The 19,712-nt window shown below is 41.3% G+C and overlaps 1 protein-coding gene across 1 annotated transcript in view; it reads right to left on the bottom strand.

Moving 5' to 3' along the window:
* LOC110531945 (metabotropic glutamate receptor 7) overlaps nt 1–19,712 on the bottom strand; it is a 136,861-nt gene that overhangs the window by 24,871 nt on the left and 92,278 nt on the right. The window contains exons 6-7 of the mRNA XM_021615472.2: nt 17,908–18,108; nt 2,426–2,565 (exon numbers count right to left, since the gene is read on the bottom strand). Coding sequence (XP_021471147.2) covers nt 2,426–2,565; nt 17,908–18,108 — 341 coding nt within the window. The remainder of the gene's footprint in view (nt 1–2,425; nt 2,566–17,907; nt 18,109–19,712) is intronic.

Genomic DNA, 19,712 nt, shown 5'->3' with positions numbered 1-19,712 from the left:
GCTGGTACTAAAACTGCACTCAATGAGCTGTATACCGCCAAAGAAAACAGGAAAACGCTATAATCCAGAGGCGGTGTTCCTAGTGGCCGGGGACTTTAATGCAGGGAAGCTTAAATCAGTTTGACCTATTTTATATCAGCACGTCAAATGTGCAACCAGAGTGGAAAAAACTCTAGACCACCTTTACTCCACACACAGAGACGCGTAACAAAGCTCTCCCTCGCCCTTCATTTGGCAAATCTGACCATAATTCCTGATTACAAGCAAAAATTAAAGAAGGAAGCACCAGTGACTCGGTCAATAAAAATGTGGTCAGATGAAGCGGATGCTAAACTACAGGACTGTTTTGATAGCACAGACTGGAATATGTTCCCGGGATTCAATGGAGGACTGAGCACACCCCCATTGTCTTCAACCAGGGATGTAGTGGAGCAGGTGGAGAGCTTCAAGTTCCTTGGCGTCCACATCACCAATAAACTAATATGGTCCAAGCACACCAAGACAGTCGTGAAGACTGAAAAGACTGAAAAAAGACTGAAAAGATTTGGCATGGTTCCTCAGATCCTCAAAAGATTTTACAGCTGCACCATCGAGAGCATCCTAACGGGCTGCATCACTGCCTGGTATGGCAACTGTTCGGCCTCCGAACGCAAGGCACTACAGAGGGTAGTGCGAATGGCCCAGTACATCACTGGGGCCAAGCTTCCTGCCGGCCAGGACCTCTATACCAGGCGATGTCAGAGGAAGGACCTCAAAGACTCCAGCCACCCTAGTCATAGACTGTTCTCTCTGCTACCGCACGGCAAGCAGTACCGGAGCGCCAGTCTAGGTCCAAGAGGCTTCTAAACAGCTTCTACCCACAAGCCATAAGACTGAACATCTAATGAAATGGCTACCCAGACTATTTGCATTTCCCCCCTCCCCCTTCTACGATGCTGCTACTCTATGTTATTATCTATACATAGTCACTTTAATAACTCTACTAACATGTACATATTACCTCAATTACCTCGACACCGGTGCCACCTCACATTGACTCTGTACTGGTACTCCCTGTATATAGCCCCAATATTGTTATTTACTGCTGCTCTATAATTATTTGTTGCTCTTATCTCTTACTTTTTGGGGGGTATTTCTAAAAAAAATGCATTGTTGGTTAAGGGCTTGTAAGTAATAATTTGACTGTAAGGTCTATCTAGGTATTCGGCGCATGTGACAAATACTTTTTGATTTGAAGTCATCTTGAAGAACTCTTTGTCATCCCACATCACAACTTGTATAATTTTCCCCACATGTCTGGCTCCCAAAAACCAATGATTATGTAAATTGCTCTGATAATAATCACATTAAAGTCTGTCCTGAGGCTTTAAGATATTACACAACCAAAAAATACCTTAGTGCAAGCCAAAACCTACAACGACTACAGTGTGTGAGTATTCCTGTACATGCTGCTCTCTCATGTCCTGCATGACAAATGTGTTGTTTCAACGCTGTCTCAGTGGATTGTCATCTGCTATCAGTTATCTGTGCAGGGGCTGTGATTTGTTACGTGGACAATGTTACTCCCTGGAACAGTTCCTGATTAAACACTGACTCTCCGGCTGGAAACAGTAATGAGACCAACACCACTGTTGCTATGGAGACCACAAAGCAAGATTTGTCACCTTGGACTGATACGGATAATTTATTTTTTTGGGAGGAGGGGTGGTTTGTTGGGTTTGTTGTTGTCAGGGAGGATTTAGGCCACTTTTAGACACATTTTGATGCAGCTCTTCATCAGAGATGACATAATCAATCTGTCTCCTCAATATTTCTTGACAAACATATTTCATTAGACAGGTGTCAGTCTTTTTCCGTCATGGACAACTTATCGTTGTCTTGCCAAAAAGCAACAGCAACATTCTTAGGACTACAGGCTAATTCCTCAATTTGATTTGACATTGCTCTTCCTAAACAAGTTGTGTACTAATTAGTGGCCAATCAATCACCATTTTCTCAAGTGCCTCGTTTGAACTTACATTTCTCTGATAAAATGGAAAAAGTCTCTGCACACTTTCAGTCTGATGCAAATTGCTTTAAATAGTAGCTGAGCTTTCAGCCAGTCGACCTTCATCAGAGCATTCATCAAAGCATGCTCTGATGAAAGTCGACTGACTGAAAGCTTTGATACTATTTAAAGAAATGTGCATTTGACTGGAAGTGTGCATCGACTTTTTCCTGTTTTGCATTCTGCCTCCAGAACCTTCAAAAATCAGCTTTGGTTGTGTGGTAGATTCGACCTATTATCCACTTACATTTTTCTAAAATTAATTAAATGTATCTCTATTGATCATAAATATAATCAAATAAGGCCATTATAAGTATGCTAAGGATTCTTGGACCATGTGTCCTTGGTCACAGCCAAGATTACAGGCCTTAAACTTACCCTGAGTTGGAGTGTCTCCACCCACTGTCCGATGGGCCTGTATTCAGGAACACTGGAGTTGGTCATCTGGAACTGGAACAGGTCGTAGCGTCCCGGGGCGTCACCGTTTTTATTAAACATAACCGACGTGCCTGCACTACCTGCAGGAAGACAGAAGGAAGGAGAAATTGAAAATGAATGTGTTAGTTTTTATATTGAGTACATATTTGTGCAAATAAATGAATTACACATGCCCTTTTTATTTTAAGATTCAACCATTAAAGGCCTGTGGTTGGTTGGGCCAACAGTACATAAACCCCTGTGAGAGAAACATTGACATTTAACCTAGTGTCCCTTGTTCTGTCGTTTACAAGCTATAAACGGCTGTGTGGACATCGAGGGCCACAGGGTGTGCTCATGTGCTAATGGCCTATTCATAATGACCATGACTCATATCCTGTCCCCATTAGAAGGCGAGCAAGTCAGCTAACTCCCGACTGACTGAGATGATTGCTCTGCTGTGAAAGAGTGTGTACTAAGGCTATCCAACACCACACCGCAGCCCTACATTTCACATCAGAGCTGTGTGATACATCACCAGGTCTATGCGCAGCATCAATGAAGCAGTGTTCAGCTTTAGGTTATCACATCTGTGCATTAGGAATAGCACAAGGTGCCCGTTCTTCGAGACGGATGCACATTTCCTCAGTTCAAAAGTAAAACCATCTCAATCACACATGCTGGACAGGAGATGAAGCCAAGTAAGAAAAATAGGTCAGCCAAAGCATCATACGGTCCCCATCTGGTCGCAGTTTGTAGCAAGCAGAGGACCGCAGGCTAATTAACTTACTGAAGGTTCTGGACACCTGCAACACGGTATTCGAGAAATGAAGTCTGTGGCCTGAGTTGTGTGTGCATGTGTTTGTGAGTGTTTGAGTGTATAGTTGTGTAGGCTATCTATGTGCATGTGTATGTGTGTATGAACTCGCCATAATGAAGATGTCCTTGAGAACTTTCCGTAAAACCAACTAAGAAGGAATGTGTGGCCCTGATTTTTTGATGTGACATAGACCCCTAGTCACTTTAACTCTACCTGCATGTACATATTACCTCGATTACCTCGACTAAACAGTGCACCCGCACATTGACTCTGTACCGGTACCCCCTGTATATAGCCTCGCTACTGTTATTTTACTGCTGCTCTTTAATTATTTGTTACTTTTATTTTAGATTTTTTTACTTATCTATTTTTTACTTAACACATGTTTTTCTTAAAACTGCATTGTTGGTTAAGTGGCTTGTAAGTGAGCATTTCACTGTAAGGTCTACAGCTGTTTTATTCGGCGCATGTGACATGTAACATTTGATTTGAATTGATTTATACAACACACAGTGAGGTCGATGTTTCTCATCCTGCCATTGTAAGACGGACTATTACTCCTTCAGTTCAACAGTGAGTTAACCTTGGCAGTGCATACAATAACTCAAAGGCATAGTAGACACCATTTTTAAAATCGGACGGGGACGGGACTCGAATCAGATGTGGCACGGGAAAATGACTGGAGTAATAGTCCTGACTATAAAAAGTCTAAAAGGGGAATGACCAATAACACCTGTCCAAAATGGTTGTGGGGACATGTTGCCTTTGTGTTTTGTGTAGGCCTTTGGCTTTGTTAGGTAGAGGCTGTACCCCAATTCTGAATACCTTCCCTTTTAGGTTTTGTCAATAGGGAATTTCAGTAGCCTACACACCAGTTTTTTTTCAAGGACATTTGTCATTGAACATTCTACAAAAGAGGAAAGCCAAAATCTCTCCTCTAGCAGCAAGAAACGAGATTATAGGGAGTAAAACCTCATTTATATGCACCATACATACAGGACGAGACCTAAAGTATACAGAAATCTCATGGGAGAACCGAATCTGCCACTCCATCAAAGTTTGTATGACCATCAAAGTCAATGAGTTGCTTTCGTTTTCTCCTTACGTTTCCTGCACATTAGTCATACAGAATATTAATGTGGCCGTTTTCAAAGCTGTTGAAGATACTGAGTAGTGTAAGGTGTATTAGAAGAGCTCAATTGAGCTAATTCACCGAAACAACTTCCACTCCGAATGTGTGCAGAATATTTTGCCGATAGGCAATGGTTTGTGTCAAGGAAATGTATTGTCAGTTGTCATAAGCTAACATCAGCTGTCATAAATGTTTAGGACATCAATTGTATCAGTATTATGTCATAATTATGTAGCCCTTAATAAGACAAAAGGCTCATGTAAAGTGTTACGCTACCGATAGTTACACTAAACATACAGTACCCGTCAAAAGTTTGAAACACCTACTCATTGGCATTTTATCAACCAGTTTCATGAAGTAGTAACCTGGAATGCATTTCAATTAACATGTGTGCCTTGTTAAAAGTTAATTTGTGGAATTTCTTTCCTGCTCAAAGCATTTGAGCCAATCAGTTGTGTATTGGTGGTATACAGAAGATAGTCCTATTTGGTAAAAGACCAAGTCCATGTTATGGCAAGAACAGCTCAAATAAGCAAAGATAAACGACAGTCTGTCTCTGCTTTAAGGCATGAAGGTCAGTCAATCCGGAAAATGTCAATAACTTTGAAAGTTTCTTTTAGTGCAGCCTAAATAAATACTTCACAGAGTTCAAGTAACAGACACATCTCAACGTCAACTGTTCAGAGGAGACTGCGTGAATCAGGCCTTCATGGTCGAATTGCTGCAAAGAAACCACTACTAAAGGACACCAATGAGAAGAAGAGACTTGCTTGGGCCAAGAAACATGAGCAATGGACATTAGACATTTGAAATCTGTCCTTTGGTCTGATAAGTCCAAATTTGAGATTTTTGGTTCCAACCGCCATCTCTTTAGGAGACACAGAATAGCTGAATGGAGGATCTCCGCATGTGTGGTTCCCACCGTGAAGCATGGAGGAGGAGGTGTGATGGTGCTGGGGTGCTTTACTGGTTACACGGTCTGTGATTTATTTAGAATTCAAGGCAGACTTAAACAGCATGGCTACCACAGCATTCTGCAGCGATACACCATCCCAACCGGTTTGCGCTTAGTGGGACCATAATTTGTTTTTCAACATGACAATGAAGGAGAGTGATGGAGTGCTTCATCAGATAACCTGGCCTCAACATTCCCCTGACTTTAACCCAATTGAGATGGTTTGGGATGAGTTGGACCGCATAGTGAAGGAAAAGCAGTGCTCAGCATATGTGGGAACTCCTTCAAGACTGTTTGAAAAGCATTCCTTATGAAGCTGGTTGAGAGATTCCAAGAGTGTGCAAAAATGTAATAAAGCCAAAGGGTGGCTACTTTGAAGAATCTAAAATATAAATATATTTTGATATGCTTAACATTTTTTGGATTACTACATGATTCCATGTGTGTTATATCGTAGTTTTGATGTCTTTACTATTATTCTACAATATAGAAATAGTAAAAATAACAAAAAACCCTTGAATGTAGGTGTGTTCAAACTTTTGACTGGTGCTGTACAGTATACAGTAGTTGCAGTACGACAGAATCCGCTTTAGAATGAAATTGAAACAACAAAAAACACACACAGGGGTAGTCGTCAACAATCTGTCACTTCTGCTTCCAACAGACAGGGAATAGAGTTGACATACTGTATCTATTTGTTGACAAGATGTTGACATAGTACACTGGAAGCAGTTGGTATGACAGGACTACAAGACTGTCTTGTTCCACGCACATTGCAGTACAAAGAATCCCCCCCACCCCCACACACACACGGTCAGTAAGCAAATTATTAAGCAGTGTAGCTCTCCTTGCAGATAGGAAGCCATTACAAATTCCATTCTATTTTACGTTTCCTGCTATTTCCAAGGGAACAAAATGATCTGTGCAGACAGCTTTGTGAAAGATGAAAGATTCATACATTCGTATGGGGCTCTGAACTAAGACATGACAAAAGTGCATTGCTGCTGTACTGTGTCGAGCAGTGTGGGTGGACTGGGGGCTCTCTTTCCTTCGCTCTCTTGAGCTCTGTCTCCAGCGCAGCAGGGAGAACAACAAAGACAACTCACACAGGCACGCACACATGGCAACACAAACATGTATATTCACATACTCTAACATATACACATGTGAACATGCCCGCGTGCACGCGTACGTGCACACACAGCCCAGCCAGGATACAGTAAAGAGCACAGATATTTCCAGTGGTGTAAAGCCCCATCGATGAGAATGGGGGCGTGCTCGGTCCTGCTTTTCCTGTAGTCCTCAATAATCTCCTTTGTCTTGATCACGTTGAGGGAGAGGTTGTTGTCTTGGCACCACAGGGCCAGGTCTCTGACCTCCCCCCTGTAGGCTGTCTAATCGTTGTCGGTGATCAGGCCACTGTTGTGTCGTCGGCAAACTTAATGATGGTGTTGGAGTCGTGCCTGGCTGTGAAGTCATGAGTGAACAGGGAGTACAAGAGGGGACCGAGCACGCACCCCTGAGGGGCCCCTGTGTTGAGGGTCAGCGTGGCGGATGTGTTGTTACCTACCCTTACCACCTGGGGGCGGCCCATCAGGAAGTCCAGGATCCAGTCGCAGAGGGAGGTGTTTAGTCCCAGGTTCCTTAGCTTAGTGATGAGCTTTGAGGGCACTATGGTGTTGAACGCTGAGCTGTTGTCAATGAATATCATTCTCACATAGGTGGTCCTTTTGTCCAGGTGGGAAAGGGCAGTGTAGAGCACAATAGAGATTGCATCATCTGTGGATCTGTTAGGGTGGAATGCAAATCGGGGTGGGTCTTGGATTTCTGGGATAATGGTGTTGATATAAGCCATGACCAGCCTTTCAAAGCACTTCATGGCTACAGACGAGAGTGCTACGGGTCTGTAGTCATTTAGGAAGGTTACCTTAGTGTTCTTGGGCACAGGGACTATTGTGGTCTGCTTGAAACATATTGGTATTACAAACTCGGACAGGGAGAGGTTGAAAATGTCAGTGAAGACATGCCAACCAGTTGGTCTGCACATGCTCGCAGTACACGTCCTGGTAATCCGTCTGGCCCTGCGACCTGTTAAAGATCTTACACACATCGGCTGCGGAGAGTGTGATCACACAATCGTCCTGAACAGCTGGTGCTCTCATGCATGTTTCAGTGTTGTTTGCCTCGAAGCGAGCATAGAATTAGATTAGCTCATCTGGTAGGCTCGTTTCACCGGGCATCTCTTGGCTGTGCCTCACTTTGTAGTCTGTAATAGTTTGCAAGCACTGCCACATTCAACGAGCGTCGGAGCCGTAGTATGATTTGATCTTAGTCCTGTATTGATGCTTTGCCTGTTTGATGGTTCGTCAGACAGCATAGCGGGATTTCTTATAAGCTTCAGGATTAGAGTCCCGCTCCTTGAAAGTGGCAGCTCTAGCCTTTAGCTCAGTGCAGATGTTGCCTGGAATCCATGGATTCTGGTTGGGGTACATACGGTTACTGTGGGGACGACGTCATCAATGCACTTATTGATGAAGACAATGACTGATGTGGTATACTCCTCAAAGCCATCGGAAGAATCCCGGAACATATTTCAGTCTGTGCTAGCAAAACAGTCCTGTAGCTTAGCATCTGCTTCATCTGACCACTTTTTTTATTGACCAAGTCACTGGTGCTTCCTGCTTTAATTTTTGCTTGTATTCAGGAATCAAGAGGATAGAATTACAGTGCCTTGCAAAAGTATTCATCCCGCTTGGTGTTTTTCCTATTTTGTTGCATTACAACCTGTAATTTCAATGGATTTTTATTTGGATTTCATGTAATGGATATACTCAAAATAGTCAAAACGGAAAAGTGGTGCGTGCATATGTATTCACCCCCTTTCCTATGAAGTCCCTAAATAAGATCTGGTGCAACCAATTACCGTCAGAAGTCACATAATTAGTTAAATAAAGTCCACCTGTGTGCAATCTAAATGTCACATGATCTGTCATATGATCTCAGTACACCTGTTCTGAAAGGCCCCAGAGACTGCAACACCACTAAGCATGGGGCACCACCAAGCAAGCGGCACTATGAAGACCAAGGAGCTCTCCAAACAGGTCAGGGACAAAGTTGTGGAGAAGTACATATCAGGGTTTGGTTATTAAAAAATATCCAAAACTTTGAACATCCCACGGAGTACCATTAAATCCATTATTAAAAAATGGATAGAATATGGCACCACAACAAACCTGCCAAGAGAGGGCCGCCCACCAAAACTCACAGACCAGGCAAGGAGGGCATTAATCAGAGAGGCAACAAAGAGACCAAAGGTAACCCTGAAGGAGCTGCAAAGCTCTGCAGAGGAGATTGGAGTATCTTTGCATAGGACAACTTTAAGCCGTACACTCCACAGAGCTGGGCTTTACGGAAGAGTGGCCAGAAAAAAATAATTGCTTCAATAAAAAAATAAGCGAACATGTTTGGTGTTCGCCAAAAGGCATGTGGGAGACTCCCAAACATATGGAAGAACGTACTCTGGTCAGATGAGACTAAAATGTTGCTTTTTGGCCATCAAGAAAAACGCTATGTTTGGCGCAAACCCAACACCTCTCATCACCCCAAGATGGCAGGGACTGGGAAACTGGTCAGAATTTAAGGAATGATGGATGGCACTAATTACAGGGAAATTCTTGAGGGAAACCTGTTTCAGTCTTCCAGAAATTTGAGACTGGTATGGAGGTTCACCTTCCAGCAGGACAATGACCATAAGCATACTGCTAAAGCAACACTTGGGTGGTTTAAGGGGAAACATTTAAATGTCTTGGAATGGCCTAGTAAAATCCCAGACCTCAATCCAATTGAGAATCGTAAAGATTGCTGTACACCAGCAGAACCCATCCAACTTGAAGGAGCTGGAGCAGTTTTGAACAAATGGGCAAAAATCCCAGTGGCTAGATGTGCCAAGCTTATAGAGACATTCCCCAAGAGACTTGCAGCTGCAATTGCTGCAAAAGGTGGCTCTACAAAGTATTGACTTTGGGGGGGGGGTGAATAGTTATGCACGCTCAAGTTTTCAGTTTTTTGTATTTATTCTTGGTTGTTTCACAATAAAAAAATATTTTGCATCTTCAAAGTGGTAGGCATGTTGTGTAAATCAAATGATACAACCCCCCCCTCCGAAAAAAATAATATTTTAATTCCAGGTTGTAAGTGCCACGGGGGGTGAATTCTTTCGCAAGCCACTGTATGGTCAGATTTGCCAAATGGGGGACAAGGGAGAGCTTTGTACGCGTCTCTGTGTGTGGAGTAAAGGTGGTTTAGAGTTTTTTTCCCTCTGGTATTGTGATGCCAGATATTGTGCACCAGCTGTTGTTTTCAAATATACATAATTCAGTATAGAGTAATCGCTGTTCTGACGGTAGCAGTAACATTATGTACAAAATAAGTGTAAAAAAATAAATGACAAACAACGCAATAAAAAGAACAAAAAACACCTTTGGATAGGAACACGTCAGCCATCATCTCTGGTGCCATGATACAAAAGTAAAGAAAATAATGTAATGTAATATGAAAACATTTATTTTCCCTGTCACAAAAAGTACTCGTTAGATTTCGAATGCCTAGGACATGAAAATGGTCCAATTCACACACATATCAAGAGAACATTCCTGGTCATCCGTACTGCATCAGTGGGGGTAAACAGAGTAAAGGCACATTTTGTGAGCTGAGCATTCCTCTGTGACAGTCTTATTGCAAGTGTATTACAGGGAATGTATATGTTCAGCAACAAATGACAGAAACAGCTTGTCTGCTTTTTTCTGAATGCTGAATGCTGAATTCTGTGAGAAGCACTTCAGGCTAAATATTGTACTTTTGTACACAGAAAAAAAGGTGCTATCATAAACCGAAAAGGGTGTCCCCATAGGAAACCAGTTGAAGAACCCTTTTTGGTGCTAGGTAGAATCCTTTTGGTTCCAGGTAGGACCCTTTTGGGTTCCATGTAGAACCCTTTCCACTGAGGGTTCTACATGGAACCCAAAATAGTTCTACCTGGAACAAAAAAGGGTTCTACCTGGAACTAAAAAGAGTTCTCCTTGGGGACAGCCAAATAACTTTTTTGGAACCCTTTTATTGGAATGAATTGTGCGGACCCATTGACAAATAGCAAGGTATCTCATAAGGAAGACTGGGGAACAAAGTAACACAGCATCAGTAGCAACAACAAAATGTTATTCAGTGTGTTAATGCTTGGTTAGTGTATCTACATACCTATGAATATTTGCATTTGTTTTATTGACAAAAAATTGTTTCAGGCAGAATTATAAATATTCTTGCTGCCTCTCTGTTTTTATTATAGACCTGTGGAACATTCCCCATATATCTAATCATATATCATGTTTATCAGTAAGAAAGGGTATTTTGATTGGTATAGTTAGAAAAATGAAAAAAGGCACATTTATACTTTGAATGCTAAAAGTATATTATATTAAATGTTTACATTTTGGCTACTCCATTCTTGGTCAATATGACATGCGTAAAATATCAAATAAATGTTTTGTTGTTGTCAATTTAGTGTATTTTCATTCAAATATCAGTTTCAAATTATAAATACACTACTGGTCAAAAGTTGTATTTCTTTTGTATGTAGAATAATAGTGAAGACATCAAAACTATGAAATAACACATGGAATCATGTAGTAACAAAAACAAGTGTTAAACAAATCAAAATATATCTTATATTTAAGATTCTTCAAATCGCCACCCTTTGCCTTGACAGCTTTGAACACTCTTGGCATTCTCTCAACCAGCTTCATGAGGTAGTCACCTGGAATGCATTTCAATTAACAGGTGTACCTTAAAAGTTAATTTGTGGAATTTATTTCCTTCTTAATGCGTTTGAACCAATCAGTTGTATTGTGACAAGGTAGGGGGGTATACAGAAGATTTGGTAAAAGACCAAGTCTATATTATGGCAAAAAAACAGCTAAAATAAGCAAAGAAAAACGACAGTCTATCATTACTTTAAGACATGAAGGTCAGTCAATACGAAACATTTTAAGAACTTTGAAAGTTTCTTCAAGTGCAGTGGCAAAAACCATCAAGTGCTATGATGAAACTGGCTTTCATGAGGACTGCCACAGGAATGGATAACCCAGATTTACCTCTGCTGCAGAGGATAAGTTAATTAGATTTACCAGCCTCAGAAATTGCAGCCCAAATAAATGCTTCACAGAGTTCAAGTAACAGACACATCTCAACTCTGCGTGTTGAATCAGGCCTTCATGGTCGAATTGCTGCAAAGAAACCACTACTAAAGGACACCAATAATAAGAAGAGACTTCCTTGGGCCAAGAAACACGATCAATGGACATTAGAACAGTGGAAATTGGTGATTTTTGGTTCCAACCAGCAAGTCTTTGTTAGACGCAGTGTGGGTGAACGGATGATCTCTACATGTGTGGTTCCCATCGTAAAGCATGGAGGAGGGGGTGTTATGATGATGGGGTGCTTTGCTGGTGACTGTGATTTATTTAGAATTCAAGGCACACTTAACCAACATGGCTACAACAGAATTCTGCAGCGATACGCCATCCCATCTGGTTTGGGCTTAGTGGGACTATCATTTGTTTTTCAACAGGACAATGACTCAACACACCTCCAGGCTTAGTAAGGGCTATTTTACCAAGAAGGAGAGTGATGGAGTGCTGCATCAGATGACCTGGCCTCCATAATCTCCCGACCTCAACCAAATTGTGATGTTTTGGGATGAGTTGGACCACAGAGTGAACGAAAAGCAGCCAACAAGTGCTCAGTATATATGGGAACTCCTTCAAGACTGCTGGAAAAGCATTCCAGGTGAAGCTGGAAATCCAAATATAATATATATATATATATATATATATTATTTTTTTTTGTTGGTTACTACATGATTCTTTATGTGTTATTTTATAGTTATGATGTCTTCACTAATATTCTATAATGTAGAAAATAGTAAAAATAAAGAAAAGCCCTTGCATGAGTAGGTGTTCTAAAACTTTTGACCGGTAGTGTATTTTTAATTAACATTTTTACAGTGTTACATTTAACCCTGCCTTTGGGGTCAATTGTAAAATTGAATTTCCGCCACGTTCAGTTGAATTTTAAACGACTGGTGTACTAGAAACATATAGTTACATTGTGTAATGTTAGCTGAGATATATGCATGTTGTTTGTATAAAACAACTAAACCGTGAACACACCAGGTCTGATGCGTTTTTTCCCTCCACTTTTCCCCAAAAATTGCATAACATAACTGCTGCGGTTATTCTCAGTGGCAATATGTTGTTCAAAGTGAATGGAGAGCACGCAGTAATGAGAGAAAGATCATATACTAAGGGAAAAATTATAAGCTACTGAAAATATTAGGATAGGCTGCTCATCCAATAGGATGAATCATTAAAGGAGCTTGGCTACATTTCATTCAGTTGCACCCCATTTAATAAGAGAGGACATGCAAAACTAGCACCTGTCACGATTTCTCGCACATGTGCTGACTATCATGACACTTGCTGCCTCCAGTTTTCTTTCTATCTGATTAAAGAGATGAAGTCCAGACAGGCTAGACCTATTTTAGGAAACTCTCTGAATGGAGATAGATAATTAGCGAACTCATACAAGCACACCCACCCTCCTAAAAGGACCCATCAATCAAAGCCGCCTGCAGCACATCTCCCTTAGGCACATAAGGGAGCGAACAGAATTTACACAATTGTTACCTGGAGGAAAATGGGAGAGGGTCATGCTTTTTCAATTTCAGTTAGGATGAGGGTGTAGTGTATATTTGTTTTTATTACAGGGCTGTCACGACTTCCGCCGAAGTCGGCTCCTCTCCTTGTTCGGGCGGTGTTCGGCGGTCGACGTCACCAGCTTTCTAGCCATTGCCGCTCCATTTTTCATTGATCCATTTGTTTTGTCTTGTTCCCTGCGCACCTGGTTTACATTCCCTAATCACACTGCATGTATTTATTTGTTTGTCCCCCCTCATGTCTTTGTGTGATATTGTTTGTGTTACGTGTTATTTGTGACGCGCCAGACTGGTGTTCTTATATTCCGTGTTGTTCACGAGGTATGTTTATTTGGTAAACATAATGTTTGTGACTGTTTGCACGTTTTTGCACTTTTGCTAACTGGCTGGAGGTTTTGACGCAGTGGCGTCCGTCTGTTGCTTTCTCCTGCCTAAATAAAGTGTGCGCCTGTTCACAACTCTCTGCTCTCCTGCACCTGACTCCGCTACGAGTACGTACACCCGTGACAAGGGGAGGGTCATGTAATTTGCAATCGATTAAATGTCATATTGCTTTGGGTTTGATAATTAGTTAGCTTATTACATCTCAATGTTTGCCTGATGATGCCCCTCATCACTGATTCTCTGCTATCAAGTCTGGTCTCAATCAAATGATCCATAGCCTATACTATAGTCTATAGGACTAGGCTATAAGAGGAGCAAATATCGGAGAAGCACAGGGCAAAGTTATATTTCTAAGAAAATGTAATTCCTTCCTAAGTTTTTGCACTGCTGGGGTTGTGTATAGAAAAAACTATCCACATATCTACAATGCAAAATCCACGTGTACGCGTGTGTATAGTGCGTATGTTATGATGATGTGTGTGTGTGTGTATGCATGTGTTTGTGCCTATGTTTGTGTTTCTTCAAGGTCCCCGCTGTTCCATAAGGTGTATTTTTACCTGCTTTTTAAATCTGATTCTACTGCTGGCATCAGTTGCCTGATGTGAAGTAGAGTTCCATGTAGTCATGGCTCTATGTAGTACTGTGTGCCTCCCGCAGTCTGTTCTGGACTTGGGGACTGTGAAGAGACCTCTGGTGGCATGTCTTGTGGGGTATGCATGGGTGTCCGAGCTGTGTGCTAGTATTTTCAACAGACAGCTCGGTACCTTCAGCTTGTCAACACCACTTACAAGTAATGAGGAAGTCAATCTCTCTTCCGCTATGAGCCATGAGAGACTGACACGCATGTCACTAATGTTAGCTCTCCGTGTACTTTTAAGGGCCAGCCGTGCTGCCCTGTTCTGAGCCAACTGTAATTTTCCCAAGTCCCTCTTTGTGGCACCTGACCACACGACTGAACAGTAGTCCAGGTGCGACAAAACTAGAGCCTGTAGGACCTGCCTTGTTGATAGTGTTGTAAAGAAGTCAGAAAAACACTTTATTATGGACAGACTTCCCCCAGCTACTGTTGTATCAATATGTTTTGACCATGACAGTTTACAATCCAGGTTTATTCCAAGCAGCTCAGTCACCTCAAATTGCTCAATTTCCACATTATTCATTACGAGATGTAGTTGAGGTTTAGTGTTTAGTGAATGATTTGTCCCAAATACAATGCATTTAGTTTTGGAAATATTTTGGACAAACTTAGACCTTGCTACCCTTTCTGAAACTAACTGCAGCTCTTTGTTAAGTGTTGCAGTCATTTCAGTCACTTTAGTGGCTGGTGTGTATAGTTTTGAGTCATCCGCATACATTACTCAAAGCCAGTGGCCTTACTCAAAGCCAGTGGCATGCCGTTAGTAAAGATTGAAAAAAGCAAGGGGCCTTAACAGCTACCCTGGGGAATTCCTGATTCTACATGGATTATGTTTGAGAGGATTACAATAAAGAACACCTTCTGTTCTGTTCGACAAGTAACTCTTTATCCACATTATAGCAGGGGGTGTAAGCCATAACACATACGTTTTTCCAGCAGCAGATTATGATCAATAATGTCAAAAGCTGCACTGAAGTCTTACAATACAGTCCCCTCAGTCATTTTATCATGAATTTTCCCAGCCAATCATCAGTCATTTGTGTAAGTGCTGTGCTTGTTGAGTGTCCTTCCCTATAAGCGTGCTGAAAGTCTGTTGTCAATTTGTTTCCTGTGAAATAGCATTGTATCTGGTCAAACACAATTTTTCCAGAAGTTTACTAAGGGTTGGTAACAGGCTGATTGGTCTGCTGTTTGAGCCAGTAAAGGGGGCTTTGCTATTCATGGGTGGAATGACTTTAGCTTCCCTCCAAGCCTGAGGGCACACACTTTCTGGCAGGCTTAAATTGAATATGTGGCAAATAGGAGTGGCAATATGGTCTGCAATTATCCTCAGTAATTTTCCATCCAGATTGTCAGACCCCGGTGGCTTGTCATTGTTGATATGCAGCAGCTGTACTAAAAAACAAAGGACTTTTTCACTGGTGATCAGATACTCCAAGTGTAACTGGTTCTGTTGCGCTCAATATTTACACATGATAGTCTAAGTTTGGAACAGTGATGAAGTTGACTAGGTTATTTTTTAACAAATCAAAACATCTCTGGTTCTGCAGCATGTGCTCATTCCTTGTCATGCTCTGTTGTGGTATTGTGCTATTATGATGTGAAACGATTTAGAATTGCAGGAAATGCATTTATAAAAGGCTTTTTTTCTCAGACTGCAAATAAGATGATAAATTCATGCAGTTCTTTATTAATGGAAATATTTTCTGCGGTGGTCGGCAAATCCACAGCCTCCTGACTACTTCGCCATGTAATGCTTACAAAACAAAGAACCGTTTCTAAAACTGCATGGCTAAGGCATGTTCTCTGTTACCCAAAGTAATAATTAAAACGTCAAATGGATATAGGGGAGGATCAGTTAAAAAATATATTTTACTGAAGGGAGGGCCATCCATTTTCATTTCAGAGAGGTCACATTTTCTCCAGGTATTCCTCATTATAAATAACGCACAGTCCCTAAGCAAATAACATTTTTCTTTAACAAAAACTTATTCAAAACATTGCCTTAGCTTCAAATCCTTTCTGTAGGATATCGAAAACTAGTCTACGTTATAGAATAATGCTAAATTGACACGCAAAGTTTGAAGGGGGAGATCGAGACAGCTGTGACATAGGTTATATGAAGATGAAATTTACAACCATTAGAAAATAGAAACACATGCACACAACCTGTCCGTAGCGGCCTAATGATCAGCCGTTGATACATTTTTGTGAAGCAAGGGGTGGTTATTTGAGTGCTTTATCTACATCTGTGCAACCACTTATTGATAAGGGTAAACTCCGGCGGATATTTTTTCGTCTCTGTCTTTGTTACACCCTGACCATAGAGAACCTTTTATTTTCTATGTTGGTTAGGTCGGGGTGTGACTAGGGTCGGTTATCTAGGTTGTTGTATGTCTATGTTGGCCTGGTATGGTTCCCAATCAGAGGCAGCTGTTTATCGTTGTCTCTGATTGGGGATCATATTTAGGCAGCCATTTCCCCACTGTTTTTTTTTTGTGGGATTGTTTTTGGTTAGTTGCCTGTGAGCACGCCATTTTCTGCACGTTTCATTTGCTGTTTATTGTTTTTGTGAGTTTCATCTGAATAAACATGTGGAACTCTACGCACGCTGTGCCTTGGTCCGTAAATTCTACAAACGATCGTGACAGTCTTTTAGGGTTGCCTATAGCACGTGGTCACCTATAATATATAGCCTAATATATAGTCTATACAAATGATGCATTAATATATTAATTCATTTCTAACTTACACATCTCTCTGCCTTCGTTACTGTTCCCTTCTGGCCCAATTCACTCATCTTCGCTGGCAACTTCACTGGCCTATTTCTTCCCCTCTCTCTAGCACTTAACGAGTAGCCTACACTCTTAAAAAAAGGTGCTACCTAAAAGGGTTCTTCGGCTGTCACCATAGGAGTACCCTTCTTAGAACCCTTTTTGGCTCCAGGTAGAACTATTTTGGGTTATATGTAGAACCCTTTCCACAGAGGTATCTAGAACCAAAAAGTGTTCTACCTGAAGAACCCTTTTGAAACCTTTTTTTTCTGAGTGTGTATATATAGACAACGAACAGTAATATAGTTTGAAACTTATTTTGAGCAATTATTTTTACACTAATAGGCCTAGGCTTATTCGAGGAGAGAAGCATCGATCGATTCTCTTGCTTGCTGAATGCCTGTAAAAGAGGCTACAGCATTGGCAATGAACTGGCAGGGAAGTTAGAATGGCGAGAGCGACGTGTAGCTCTGGTGTGACGGGATCACATTGGTTAAATTGATACATTGCTGCACTGATGGATTGCAAACATAAAAAACAGGCACAGAGAAATGAATGAATCAATTCACACAACAAAGCCACAGACCTGTCAGTGTGCGGCCTGCCAATGGCAGTGTCCTAGGTAATAATTTATATTGGTCAACTTATTTATGCATGTGAAAAGATGTAAAAATCTAACCTATTTAGAATAAATCATTCACGCAGTATGATATTTTGCAATTAGTGTAAATGACATCAATAAATACGACGTGTTTGAGAGTCCAGTGCCTCTGACTCTGCACATTCATGCTTCTATTTTACCTCCCACCTTTCCTTATTTTTATCTGTACATAATGAATTACAATGTATCAGTCGTTTAAAAAAAATAACAAATACAGTAGGTGCTTATTTGAGAAACGTGCTATTTCACCTTGCCCATATTTTTATGAGGATACACACATGAACAGGGTCCAGGGATAACACATGGACTGACCGTTGAAGCTGACGTTGCGTATATACTTGAGCAGGGTCTTCCCCTCGGCTGCCTCCATCCCAGGGCAAATGCCAGAGTGCTCTGGACACAGGTCTCTCTGTATATTGTGGAGGGCATAAGCCATGGCATACACAGCATCTATTACAAACTGAACCTTCCCCTCCTGCTCATACTTGGAGTCTATCCCGATCCTCTCCTGGCCTGAGGAGAGAGGAGAGAGAGGAGAGGTCAAGAAAAGGACAGCCACACACTGTGAATCAGTCACCCTTTTGTGTGCGTAGCACGGCATGGGTCACATTCCTGCAGAGTTCTGTTGCAGTACCGCAAAACCAAAGGCTACCCAAGAAGGAGATGAGCAGGTGGAACTGGATACCATATGTACATATGCATATTTCATAGTGAAGTCAGCCCACTATAGGTCCTATACTGTACCTGTAGTTGAGATGTGTATCTTTTGTCCCATTTTAAGAGCGTTCAAGGCCATGACGAGAGGCATTCTACAGGAATCTCCTAGCATTGTCAGCAGCACCATGCTCTATTACAGTCTCTCTTCAGTGCTCCTCTGCCCTTTCACTATGGACTAGGTCTTTTCATTTCACTGGTGATACTGTGACTGAATGTGTAATGAATTTCTTCAGGTTGGTGGGGGATTTCTTATCTCTTGCTTTTTGTGGGTGGGGATCCTTTGCCTGATGTACATTGCACATTTTTTACGTGCTAATGTGAACAGGTTATGTCATTAAGCGTGGCATATGGACGCTGAATATATTCATTTGAAAGACGCAAGCAGTAATTAACAAGGATGCATTAACTGGAAAGCAGCTCGTAAATCCACAGCACAAAATAACAGATGAACTGTGGTGTGCTATACAGCACTGTGGGGAAAAGCTGCCAGAGATCACTGTGTGATTTTCACATGTAAATACAGAATAAAGACTCCCAGTTCACGTTGCGAACTTGATCATGAGAAGAAGGAAAAAAGACTGGCTGTGCCACCAGGCCGAATATGAATACAATGTGGGAGACTGGCAAAAGCTGAAAAAGTACAAATGCAATAAATGTTGACATTTTCTCCAGTTTCTCTCTTTTCAACATACATTTCAGCCCACAGATAACCTTTGTTGTTTTCCAGAGCAGTGAGTAGAGCGTTGATAGAAACAACTTTGAATGCAAAAAAATACCTTCCCTTCAGTACCTCACGTTCATAAATATAGATCGGCTTGGTTAGATGTGAAAAAGACAGAAATGGAAGCAGCAATACGCCGACTTCACAGTTAAAAGAGAATATCTTCCTCAGTATGGTTGAAGTACGTGGATGTAAATAAGAGGCATTTTAGTGTCTTTGTACAATGCTTATAAGCTTTGCTGATATTCTAAATTAAATGTGTATGTGGTTTATGGACAGTGCAATGATCTGTAGCATGTGGCACATAAAGAAATGATGAAAGGCTTCAGTACCCTTCAGTACTTCAAGCCATATCAAATATATAAATCCCTGTCACTAGCACTGACATAGTGTTATTGTATATTTTGTAGCTTTGCTGGCATACCTGTAGGATGGATAGATATCACAGTGAGCAACACTTCCACACTACCAATGCTCCCAAGTCCCAACACACCTCATTACAAGTAATGCTTGCAGCTAGATTAAAACAGTGTCAGTAACAAAGCTCTTTGGGTGCATCAATAGTGAGTTACTGTATCTGCAGAGCTCGATTTACTTGCATCATTTCTGTGTAGTTTCTCTTATCAGTACTTCTCCAAATAGCATGGATGTTTCTCTACCATCTACTTAGCATAAATGA

This window comes from Oncorhynchus mykiss, chromosome 9, assembly GCF_013265735.2.
Source record: "Oncorhynchus mykiss isolate Arlee chromosome 9, USDA_OmykA_1.1, whole genome shotgun sequence".
Classification (NCBI taxonomy): Eukaryota; Metazoa; Chordata; class Actinopteri; order Salmoniformes; family Salmonidae; genus Oncorhynchus; species Oncorhynchus mykiss.
Note: the sequence above shows the minus strand (reverse complement) of the source record. Positions and strands in the feature narration are given on the sequence as shown.